The sequence below is a fragment of the Monodon monoceros genome, unplaced genomic scaffold (assembly GCF_005190385.1).
Source record: "Monodon monoceros isolate NGI ecotype Baffin Bay Population unplaced genomic scaffold, NGI_Narwhal_1 Super_Scaffold_4, whole genome shotgun sequence".
Taxonomy (NCBI): domain Eukaryota; kingdom Metazoa; phylum Chordata; class Mammalia; order Artiodactyla; family Monodontidae; genus Monodon; species Monodon monoceros.
The window spans coordinates 81,087,458-81,100,142 of record NW_021703781.1 but is presented as its reverse complement, the minus strand read 5'-3'; the positions used below and the strand labels follow the sequence as shown (position 1 = coordinate 81,100,142).

At 48.4% G+C, this 12,685-nt stretch overlaps 1 protein-coding gene across 4 annotated transcripts in view; it reads right to left on the bottom strand.

Moving 5' to 3' along the window:
* PPP2R2D (protein phosphatase 2 regulatory subunit Bdelta) overlaps window positions 1-12,685 on the bottom strand; it is a 46,425-nt gene that overhangs the window by 15,904 nt on the left and 17,836 nt on the right. For 3 of the 4 annotated variants that reach the window (XR_003796982.1, XM_029244952.1, XM_029244954.1), the window contains exons 3-4: window positions 4,256-4,353; window positions 272-437 (exon numbers count right to left, since the gene is read on the bottom strand). Coding sequence is in view for 3 of the 4 variants with exons in the window: in XM_029244952.1 (XP_029100785.1) it covers window positions 272-437; window positions 4,256-4,353 (264 nt within the window). In the remaining variant the exon portion in view is untranslated. Of the gene's footprint in view, window positions 1-271; window positions 438-4,255; window positions 4,354-4,508; window positions 10,011-12,685 lie in introns of those variants that run through there. The other variant, XM_029244953.1, reaches the window with a different exon arrangement.

Sequence of the window (12,685 nt, the reverse complement as noted above, 5' to 3'; positions counted from 1 at the left end):
ACATTAGTACTTCCAGTTGTATATGAACATTTTGTTTCCTACAATAAGTAAAGATGTAGAAACGTCTGCAGAGTTGAGAAACATAATACTGCCAGTGTGTGTGTGTTTGCGTACTTTTGAGTTTTCTTCCTGCCTACCTAATGCTTTACCCTCCCCGAAAGTTTAAAGCAGAGATAACCTCCAGAAGGGCTAAAATCAAAAAGAATCTACGCACAGAAAATTAAAAACCCAGCCTTAACTCAAAGGGCCGCATAGGGAGAAAAGCTCTTACCGTTTGTAGAGAGCAGAAAACGAGCAGCGCCCTGTTGTGGTAGCCACCTAATCTTATTAATTTTTTCTTCAATTTCTAGACTCTTCAAATAGTCAAACTCTGGTTCGTGACTTTGAAAGGTACTGTAAACGTTATATTCCCCCCTGGAATGAGGGCGGCTTTTATTCTGCAAGGAAACATGAAGCCATTTTAATGAACAAAGCACAGTGCAGAGAAACTTCAGTTCTCCCAATTTGAATATCAAATGACCACACACATTTTTAAAAGTTAATAAAAATCCTGGGTCAAAAAAATGTCGGAACAGATGATGCTCAGAATTACTTTACTTGGAAGAAACAAATAAGAGAGCCGACTCCGCAGCTTCCTCTTGCACTTCCGGGCATCCGCTGGAGGGCAGGGTGTGGAGTCGAGCTTCCCTGCCAGTACGATGGCTCTGGCCCGCCTCTGCGCTACCGGGGCAGCTCCGAGAGAGGCTGAAGGGCCCACAGAGGCGGCAGCGGTTGCCATCTGGCCCCGTGGAGAGTCAGCTGGGCCGGCCCAAGCCCTCCAGGGCTGAGCCACGGGGACGCACACTTCCCCGTCACCTGGGACAGCCAGCCAGCACACAGCTGCGCCGCCAGGGAAGGGGACTGCCAATCGGCAGAGTCACAAATGAGCAGTTACGGCAAAGGAGCCACGGAGGGCAAATCCTGCAGCACGTGTAAGAGAAGCAAGCTGCGCAAACACACCCACAGTAAGATCCCTCTTATGCAAAATTTTAACACACACAAAACAATTCTACACATTGCAGTAAAAACAAAAGAACAAGCTATGGCCAACTCGGAGGAGGTAGAGGGATAATAAAATAGGATGTGGAAGTAACATGGAAAGATAGAATGGGGGAGGGGCACAGTGTGTGCTTCATCTACATGCCCAGGGTTTCCTTTTCTAAAGGAATAAAAGCCTGAGTGGTGGGTTCATAAGTATATTTATATTAATCCCTGAAATCTCCTGCATGTCCAAAATGACATTTTCTATGAAATAGTAACCATTTCATAATTAAAACTCAAGGAGACCAGTATTTTAATTCTTGTTCTATAACCAGTATCTAAAATCTTACATTTTTAACACATTAGTGTGTGTGTCAAATAAACTGAACTAAACAAATAACCTTCATATCTAGATAGATACCCCTTTACGTTTCTGAAGCAAGATCATGTATTATGAGAAAAATCCCCCCAAACTCCCTCCATCTCTCTACCGCGCTGCCCTGGTAAGTAAGTACTGCGCGCCCCTTGCGATCAAGCGATCCTCAGCAGGACCGTGGAAATCCCTACCCCGTGTCCCACGGGTGTGCTGGACTAGAGGCTTATGCTATCCACACTACTCTCCTGCTTCGTGGCCCTCACGCTCTCTATGAAAAAGCCTAATACACCAACGGGTACTTCTAACTCTCAAGTGAACAAACCGAGATTGAAATATTTAAAAGGGAAAATCTGTGGAATCGGTCAGTCCCATGCTTCAGACACGAGTCCCATCACAGCGCTGCCCGTCCTTCCCGGGCCGCTCTCTCCGGGAACAGCGCCCTGCCTCTAACGCTGCCACTAACTGCCCTGATCTCTGCCCTCAACTCCTGAAACCCAAGGCCCCTGCTAATCCCCCGGCCTTGTCCTCCACCGGAGACCTCGCATCAGCGCCTGAGGGCCTGTCCAGGGAGAGGGAGGGACTCTGAGGAAGGCTGGCAGGGCACAGCGACTGGACTCTCAGCAGGAGAGTGGGGCGGGAGCTGCCGAGACTGCTGGTCCAGCTGCGGGGAGCATGGGGACGACGAGGAGGCGGGCCTCGCTTTGTCTGGGAACATGCTGATTCCCAGTTACAGCTCTGATGTTACTGGATGGACCATGCAGAGGGACGGCATTCTGCAGAGGGGTGGGAGCCGCGGAGCCACGTCCACAGACTCTGCTCGCCCCAGATTGACACGCTAGGGTCCCTTGGACAGAGGGCTCCACCACTAACATGGAAAAAAAGTTCGAAAATCACGTTGCCACCTAGTTTCCGATGGCTCCCTCTTGACTGAACGTCCTGCACCTTCCCCAGCCAAGCAGGGTGCTGCTCTATCCTCCAGGAACCCTCTACGCTTCACTGATTCTAAAACACATATCTTGACGCCTCTGACAGCTTACTGCAGTTTCTATTCGAGAGCTGCCGCAGTTTAACAGGCAGCAGCCTCACCCCAGTGGTGCTGCAGTATCATCAACTGTCTCTTCGATGATGGACGAAGACAGAGTCTTACCCACACTGGAAACACTCAAGTCCACAATGAGGATTATACAGCAACCACTAAAATATCTGAAAGGCAGATGGGATACAAAACCTCTTTTTATATTAACCAAAATACGAAGAAAAAGATGCGGAAAAAAGTTGCCCAGGATTTATGAAGTTACAGTTGGTCGGGCTTATCAGATTTAAACAATTTTAGGGACCTGCTACTGTACAAAACTGTAGCAACACTGACTTAATACATCTTCACTGAACACAATATGATAACTTCTCAAAACTACAATACTTAACACATTTTATAGCAAGATGCTTGCGTTTTATAATCTTTCATATTTGAAGCTAGCATATTTCTAGGTTTAAACAATGACCCCCCCAAAAAAGAAAAAACTTCATTTTCTATAAGGACATCATTCAAATGGCAGACTTTACGGAGCTAAAAGTGAACTCTTAAAGTTAAGACAGCTATGGCTAAGTAATCTGTTAAATAATCCTTCTGCTAAAAGTATTATTCAAACACCGCCACCGACTTTTATTTGTTGAAAAGTTCTTTGTAAGTAGCACTGTGATGATCCACCTCCAAGATTATAATTATAATCTAATTATAAACTTATCAAATTGTGAAGATTTAGAAAGATTCATGATAATATATATGATATTCACAAAAGAATTCTCACCATCCCGAACCAGAAAAAATACAATTAAAAAATTTTTAATCAACATTGGAGCTGTAACAGGTATATTTTAACCAGGAGATGTTGTGGGCCCAGGGCTTGCCCCCTACAGACGCCACCAAGTGCCCCTCTGCAGTGCAGGGCTGGCACTCCCCGCCACAAGGAAGGGAGCAAGGGCCCACCCGCCTTGACACCAGAGTTGTGTTACCACAAGAAGTTAGAGGGCAGAATTTGGAGATGAAAAGCAACTGCACGCCTACCAGCTAGGAAGCAGGCAGGAGGGGCGCTCTGTCGGGAAAAGGCAAGGCGGGCACCTCACGGAACCCCCGGGCCTGGCTGTGCCGAGGCTCCCGCCTGGGGCACCCGCACAGCAGAGCCTCATCCTGCCTTACTGGGCACTTGGCGAGGCCTGCTCGCCAGAAACGAGAGACGACAGGGGCTGGCAAGGCCTGGCGATAGCTCCCATTCTCCTCTTACGTGTAACTGACAAAGTAGCGCTCCTCTCCCCTTTTCCCCCAGACGGGAAGGACCTAATAGCCAGTGTTCGTGAGTGAGGCTCATCTGTGGCTCCTCCAAGGCCCGCGTTCTGAGGCCCCAGCCCTCGAGGGTGCAGCCAGTGCTGCGGGGCACTCAGAGCGCCTGCACCAGCCAGCAGACCCCGGGGCTGGCGGCCAGCACCTCCATGGCCGGTGAAGGGGTTTCATTTGCTCCGGGATGAGAGCAGACAGATCCAGAACCCCAGCAGCCTACACCCTTCACTTGGTCCGGCCGCCACCTGCGACAACTTGGGGCGGGGAAAGGACTCTCCGCCCGCCCTACAGATGAGGGCACTGGGGGCTTAACTGGGACTTGGGGGCTGTACGTCCGTGGGTGGAAACACAGGTCTTCTCGTTCGCCCCGAGATAATTTCTGAAAGAAGATGCTAAATGGTGAATGTGATACAGTGGAATCAAATGAAATTAGACACTGGGAAAATAACTGTGCTCCCTTCCTTACAAGTGATGTGAGAAGTGCTGGATGATCCCACTTGGTTCGTGGATTGTACATTACTGACCTCTTGTTCCCGCTGGAAAATAACCACTCTGCCGCCCTTGTCTCCTGTTGCAAGAAGGTCTCCAGAGTGACTAAACTCCACAGTTGAGATGACATCAGCTGTCAAACAACAGAAGCAATTTACCAGTTTATGATTCTGAAAGGGGTTGTAATAAATATTAAAAAAATCAATAAAAAGGATCAAAAGAAAGGTACACACATATAAAATTTCCTCCAAGGATAAAGCAACATTTTCGTGGGAAACTTATAATTACCAAGCAGCCACTTCTTGGTTCTGGCGCCCAGAGCCCATGTGGATTTATGGGTCACTGATCCAATGCCTGGTCCCTGGCACACCAGCATTTATCTAGACTGGGTTGTCTTGATATAAGATATAGGGTAGAAATTTAGGAAATTAATTTTGAGAAAAAACAAAAACAGATGAAAGTTGGCTCTAGAAGACTGCTGCCTAACTTTATAATGCATGCCTGAATGACCTTTAAAAATAAACCTGATTCTTGCATTACATTAACACGGTGACTGGTTGGCTTCTGTACGAAATAACATTACAGACAGTACCTAGCTTACTGTCTGGGTAAAGTCACTGCCATTGATAACGAGGACATCGTTACCTAGTGAGACACTGCTGGTCAGACACCGAGATTTCTACACCATCAACACCAAGATCTGGACACCAGCTCACAAGGGGTAAAGGCCACAAGGTACAAAAACGAAGTCAAGCCTAGAAAAGTCGCAGGTGTCCTAAGGTTAATACTTCAGGTAGAGGAAATGGATCTGGATTTATGACACAGACTACTGAATCAGAAAGAATATCCCAGGCTGGGCTTTAGGGGAAAACCACTTTCTCCATAGTTCAGATTTGCTGAGCACTAAGAATCAGACAAAGGTACGGGCCTGGTCTCCCAAGGGGCTGCTGTGAGCTTGTTTTCTGACTACAACTGGACGCTTCACCTTAGCTGCCGCAGAAAATCTCCTCTCTGGCTGCTCCGAGGAAGGGACGGACCACTACCGCCCCGTCCCCGCTGCCGGGGCCCCAGCTCAAAGGGCATATCCTTCCTACCAGCAACTGAAAATGACCTCTCTGGGGTGCCAGGGCCCCAGCATCATCGAGGTCGTTAAGTGTTTACACACACATAGCACTAAACAGCTGTTATAAACGACCTACCTACTAATGAGAAAGGGACCGCAAAGTTGAAACTACTTGAAGAATGCTTCCGAAAAGTGGTCATAATATACTGCAATTCTTAAAGGTCTGCACATACATTTATTTGTTAATATATGATATCCTTCCTGCAAAATAAGTTCTTACTGCATTGGTATGGTTTATTGACATTTAAGAGCACACCGAATTCTACCGCCTGGGATTCTTTTTTTTTTTTTTTCCCCCTTAAATCTTCAGTAAGCCTTGGGGAAAGGATTAGGCTTCTTGTTAGAAGTGTCACTTTTTAAATTAAATTACCTGAAATAACCTAATTTGCTTAAATGAAACTAAAATATTCTGTATTGGACTAAAAGGAACTAAAAATTTATGTCATTTATACCCAGGGGGTGCACAATATAATTAATGGTATTCTAGCTCTGTCAGTGATTTTCTTTCACTCATTCATTCATTCATTTATGGCTGCGTTAGGTCTTCGTTGCTGCACGCGGGCTTTCTCCAGCTGTGGCGAGCAGGGGCTACTCCGTTGCGCGGGCTTCTCATTGCGGTGGTTTCTCTTCTCGCAGAGCACGGACTCCAGGCACGTAGGCTTCAGTAGTTGTGGCTCGTGGGCTCTAGAGCGCAGGCTCAGTAGTTGTGGCGCACGGGCTTAGCTGCTCCGCGGCATGTGGGATCTTCCTGGACCAGGGCTCAAACCCATGTCCCCTGCATTGGCAGGAGGATTCTTAACTATGGCGTCACCAGGAAGTCCCTGTCAGTGATTTTCAAACTTCATTAAAATGGAGTGAATCTTTTAAGAAAAACTGCATGACTGCCAGTGGTGAGAAATTATTTTCATTAGGCTACGTAAATAAGTACGAACCTAAAATGAGAAATACCCTCTGCAGAATTTAGAAGAGCTCTAAAATCAAAATAAACAGACAAACTAAATACTACAATTGCACAACCAATAAAATTTAAATCACCAGCATGAATTTGATGGGTATTACTGATGCCACAGCGTAAATGTGGTCCTGACTGAGGGCACCCAGTTGGGCATTTCAAAAGCACCACGGGCTGTGCAGTGACTCAATTCTGCCACTTGTTCTGCCCCAGTGCCCCGCGGCTCCTCGCGTGGCAAGAGTACAGTGCCTTCGCGATGGCACAAAGAGCGGCGATGTCGCCCTTTGCTGCAGGGTGGCTGCCTGGAGGATACGAAAACCATGGAGAAGGCCCAGCAGCCCCTGAGGAGCATCTGAGACTTGCAGTCAAGCGTGGGGGCAGGGCACAGGGGCCCCCCACCCCAAGGCATCAGGAGGAGACGGGAAAGGCGTCCTCTGCCAGGCCGCCAGTGTGAGCGGGCTTCCCTAAGCGCTGTGGACGATGCTGGGGGCATCTATGTGTGCATCCACGGCCTGGGGCAGGCTCCCTGCCAGATGCTGGGCACCGAGATGGCAGGAAGTCTATCTGCTCTGCTGAACTGCTGGGTCCCCAAGCCGGGCCCCGTCCGGTCAGGCAGGAGCACACAGCTACTCCCACTTCTGGTTTCCCAAACGCTGGCTGCCAGGAGTGGATCGTTTCCACAAGGGTTCCTCTCCAAAACACCAAAGCCCGAGAGAAAAGGCCTCGAGATTCAATCACCTGAGGTCCTTAAAGAAATGACCAACCACAGGAAAGTCCTCCAGCTGAAAAGCCCACCTGCTCACAGACCTGCCTCTCTGCTCCACAGTGGCTCCACTTAAACAAGAACCAAGAGCTCAGGGTCGAAAGACCTGTGAGAGAAAACGTCACAACAAAGAAGGCACACTGGAGGGAAGAGGGACAGTGCACCAACAAAAGATCAAAGAAACGACAACTACCCCCGCAGGGAGCTAATCCCTAAGGAGAGCGATGAGGTCAGAATGTGGGCCTAGCGCTTGCTGAGGTGCCAGGTGCTCCTCGAGGAACGCACTCGCCTGGACTCACCCAGGGAGCCTCACCACTGCCTGCGGGGCAGGCGCTGGGCACGTTATCTGCATCTCACAGTGCAGGGCGCCAGCACATCCAGCGGGGGGCCCTTAGAAGACAGCAGCGCCCCGAGAAAGGAAGAACAAGGGAGTGCTCCTGGAGACGCAAGGGGTAATAATAGTAATGTAAAAACTCAAGACCTCTTCCAAAGGGAAAAACAAAAAGACAAAGAAGTGGACAACAGGAAAGAAAAGATAATGAGAGGATAGGTTTAGGTGGCCCATCACCCAGTTACCAAGTTCCAGAAAGATGACAGAAAAAAGGAAGGGAAAAATCATCAAAGGAGTAAGATGAGCATTCCCTTAAACAGCAGCAAGTACATTCCCAGGCTGACAGGGCACAAGGTGGGCCCAGCACAATGAATGAACAGACTCGGCCCAAGGCCCATCTCTCTGAAATGTAAAACACCAAGGATAAAAGGGAGATTCCAAAATTCTCCAGAGGAAACAAACAGGTCACACACAAGAGGCATCAGATGGCATCCCACAGGAGGCAGGAGAATGGTGAATAGAAGACCATCTACCCTCAAATTCTGAGAAGAAAAAATTTTCAACTTACAATTCTAAACCTAGCCAAATTTTGAAACAAGTTTGAGGGAGGAGTAGAGGTGTTTTCAAACAAGCAAAGAGCAAAAACAACGAAATCCCTTTATCAGGAAACCACTGGAAGATGCAATGTGGCAAAATGAGAATAAACCAAGAGGAAGGAAGACGGGGATCGGACATCTCAACAATGGTGAAGAAGGTCCCAAGACTGGAGCCACGTGGCCAGCAGGCCTGGAGAGGACAGTCCAGCCTGAAGGAGACTGCAGCCAGGAGAGGTCATCTGGGGAAAGGAAAGAAGGGCTCGGGATTATCTGCTGGGTTTGGGTAAAGTCACTGCTAGGTATCTGACAGATTTGCTGAGTGACTGTTTTTTAAAAAAGCACTAAAGACAGAGAACTAAGCATATGAAAAAATTAAGCAATCATTAGCTCTAGACAAAATGAAAAGTTGTATGAAAACGAAAATGTACACTTTAGTTCCGTGATGAACAATATTTACAAAGTCAGCACAATACTGATGTAACCAAGACTCGCAAGAGAATTCTCTTAAAGCCTCTCTTTAGGGGAGGAGGGGAGTATGTGTGGGTGGAAGGTGATGTTAGCAAAAAAGCTAATAACTCATCAGTTACCATTAACAGGAAGTCAGCACTTACTGTTCAAACTCAAGATCAAAAGCTCGCGGTGTCTGACATTTCGCAGAGGCTGCTAAGGATGCTGGCAGGGGGCAGTTGGTAAGGAAAGAGGCACTGGATGTCAGACACCATTTTTACTGCGACACAGGGAGGCAGGGACAAGAAGTGGGGAGGGGGCGGACTCGAAGGGGAAATGTGGTCACTGGGGTTTTTAAAGGACAGAGGATATAAAGTCATGTCCGTGTGCCATGGGCATGACGTGGCAGCGGGGACAGAAGCGAGAACAGGGTTACAGGATGAGCAGGCAGGGACAGAGATGCAGAGCGCGAGCGGGGGGTGGGGGGTGGGGGTGGGGCTGCCAGAAGGAAGGAGCAGGGACACCTGCATCTGGGGAGGAGGTCACGGTGCACACGGCACACACGCGGCAGGCTGTGAACCTGAGCTTGGGACAATGAGAGCGCGTCCGACTATCTCTTTTTTCTATGAGGTATGAGAGGAGATGCACCTGCTAAGAGTCAGAGGGAGAGGTACAGGCAACCTGGGAGAACATATGAAAGAGGTCTTCTCAGAAAGTCAGGAGTGACCGCACTAGGGAAATGCAGGTCTGTCTCATAGCATCAATGCCCACGTGAGATTTGAGGGCAGTTTTCTAAATCCAGCAAATGTCCTGAATGACTACTATAAGCCGGTGCTGCATAGGCACTGGGGACACAACGAACAAGGCCAAGTCCCTGCCCTCCTGGGATGGACACTTCTGTGAATGAATAATAACCAGCACAGCTCCCGCAGCCGCGTTTCCACCCTGCCCGGTGACTCGGGTGTAGGCTGAGAGTAGGCAGATGCTCGGTTCAACTAGGTTTGAGGTTTTGCCAGGAGTATGAACCCAGGGGCTGAGAGAGGCAAGAAGGTTAAGAGCGAGCCAGAAGTAACACAGCATTAGACCCTGGAACCCGGCTGAGGGGAGGGAGCAGAGCAGGGAGAAGGGTGAGGGACAGGGACGGACAGTACTGAGGAAGGTGCAGTGGGGGCAGGAGCCCAGCTGAGCTGGAAGCATGGGAGGGAGGCAGAAACCCCAGGGAGAAGCACCTTAAACTAAGATTTCAGAGGTGGTACAGCTGGTGACGACCAGGACGCACAGGGTTATGGACTAGCTCAGACGGGGCAGCACCGAGGAGATCTAGAACCATGCTACTGGATCCCGGAGCGCAGAACCACAGACAGATCACTTACACATACAAAGCCACAGAAATGAAGGAAGACAGGCAGCTGTGGTGGCAGATTCTGGGGGGGAGTATACAGGTGTTTGTTATATTATTCTTGTACTTTTCCAAGTTTTTAAGCTTTTCAAAACAAAAACATATAGATGTGAGTATTTCATTTCCTCTACTTTCATCAGTCTCACTGCCACTGTCTTATGTCCAAAGTGACCATAATCTCTGGCTGAATTATTGTGACAGCCTCCTAAGCGCGCCCCCCCCCCCACCCCCCACCTTGCCCCTTCGAGTCCAATCTCCATAAGGCAGATGGAGGGATGTGTTTAAAGGAATAAGTCACATTACCACCCTGCTTAAAACCCTATCAATACTCAACTTTCACAATCAAAATGAATCCACAACAACAATCAGACGGGAGATGCAGTTTCCAGCAGTTTGTTTCATTTTCTCCCTCCCCTTCTCCTCTAGTTCAAGATGTGCAGGGCTACTTAAACACCACCTCCCAGCCTGTGATCACAGTGTGTTCCCGATAAGGAACATAGCTCTGCTGACCTACACAGCCATCAGCAGGATTAATGTCTGCATGTCCCTCATGAGACCACTACCTCCCTTCCTCACTACTAGGAACTGCATTAGGATCAGTCCCAGGAAGTGGTCACTATTAAAATCAGTCATCTACTCCCCACTAAGGTATCATCAAAACTAATCCTAGGCCAATAAAATAGGAAATGGCGTTCAACCTCTTCAGCCGTCAGGGAAAGAAGGCAAGTAAAAACCACACTGAGACACCACTACACGCCCAGGGAAATGGCTGAAATTAAAGACTGTCCCAAGTGTTTGCAAGGATAGGGAGCAACAGGAACTCTCACACCCCACTTGTGGGAGTGAAAACTGGCGATGTCCACAAAAGCTAAACGTCCACACATCCCAGGACCCCACAATCTCACTCTAGATGCACAGCCACCAGAAACACATACGTGTACCATTAAAGCACTTACAAGAATGTTCACAGCAGCATGTTTGCAAGAGAAACGACTCAAATGTCCATCAACAGTAGAAAGGATGCATAAATTGTGGAATGTTCACATGGTGGAGGACCACACAGCAGTGGAATGAACAAACAACCGCTGCACACAACAATACGGATTAGTTTCATGAAGAAAATACTAAGGAGTACTTACACCACGATCCTATTTATATTAAGTTCAGAAACAGGGGGATGGAATCCATAATGTCAGCAGCTGGGGTGGAACAGGGCTGCGGGTAAGGGTTAGGTGCTTTCTTGATCTGGGTCATTTCCAAGGATGTTTGCATTTGTGAACACCGCTGTGCTGCACACTTGGGCATCTCCCCCGTGTCCTGTTTACTTCTATCCATCTTCTCCGCATTTGGCCCTGTGCTTCCGCAGCCTGACTCGAGAGTCCACCCTCCCCAAACCTCTCTCTGACTACAGCCTCACCCTCTCCTTGGAACGCTCCCTCCATCTTCTTGCTCTGAGACATGTCGATCCCTGAGCTCCCCCAAAGCCCTCTCCGGTGGCGGCTGTTTGCTCCCCAACGCCTGCTCACAGATTTTCGTCTGATGCTCCCAGACCACTGATCCCTCCTACTTCACAACACCCCCTGCACACCTTTTCCTCCCACACTTCCAGCACCTCAGCCACCCACACCTCACTTTCTGTTAATAATTCTGTGTTATTTCTCTGAAAAACAGAAATGCCCAGAAGAGATCGTCCACACACACCCACGAACAAATACAGCACCTGCGGGGACTGACCCCCCCTTCCCTGTGGCAGCGGGAGGAGCCGCTGCTTCTAGCTGGGACCAACCAAAGCAGGAGGCCCTATGCTACTTGGCCTCCTCGAGGACTATGCTCCTCTGTCAATCATCCCTCTTCTCCCCTCTAATAGACTGCTCCCATTTTCAAACAGGGGCGCTGCAATCTCTCATCTTAAGGAAAAAAGCGGCCCCACCCCTCTTCTGGCCTCTGCCGCACCTTGGTCCTAAAGCAGAGCCGGCTGGCTCACTGCACTCACTACCTTCCACTCTCTCCTGAGCCCCTCTAAGGACTGTCTGCTCCCACCACTTGGCAGGTGCACCTACTTCAACCCACCCAGCTCCTCTGCCACCATCACCAAACCAGTCAACTTTCCCCGTGCATGAACGTGTAAGACGTGAACTGAGGGTGTGGCCATTTATCTCATGCTCCCTTGCACCTGTCAGAGTGGCATGCAGCCACATATTATATGACTTCATTTAAATGAAATGTGCAGAACAGGCAAATCCATAGAAACAGAAAGTAGGTTAGTGGTTGCCAGGAGGTGGGGGAGGAAAGATTGAGAGGGACCGCTCGTGAGTTTCTTTTGGGCGCGATGAAAATATTCTAAAATTAGCTCGCGGCGATGGCTGCACAACGCTGCGAACATACTAAAAGCACTGAACTGCGCACTTTGAAAGGACGAGTCTCACGCTATGTGAATTATATCTCAGTAAAGCTGTTTTTTGAAAGTGCACCATAAAATGTTTGGATCAAGTCATTAAAAGGGTCTTCACGACTTGTAACCTTTCTCGGTTATATTCTAAAAGGAGACTACATTATTTCAAGGTTTTCTAAACAAAACCCTGCTATGAATTTTTCAACAAAACACTGTTTTTAATCCCCCTTCCATTTAAACCTAAAGATCCCTTGCTTTTGGTTTTGTTCTTTTTTTTTGGTTACTTCTTGCAAAGCATGTGCATAAGGAGACAAAGGCAGCAGAAGGATATGGTGAATCTTTTATTGTTGTTTATCAGGAAAATTCGTGTTTACATCATTCCCTAACTAGATGTCTTACCTAATGAAGTTCAGCAGACTTCAAAACTTAGGAAACCACATTTAACCTGTTATTAAAATTAAA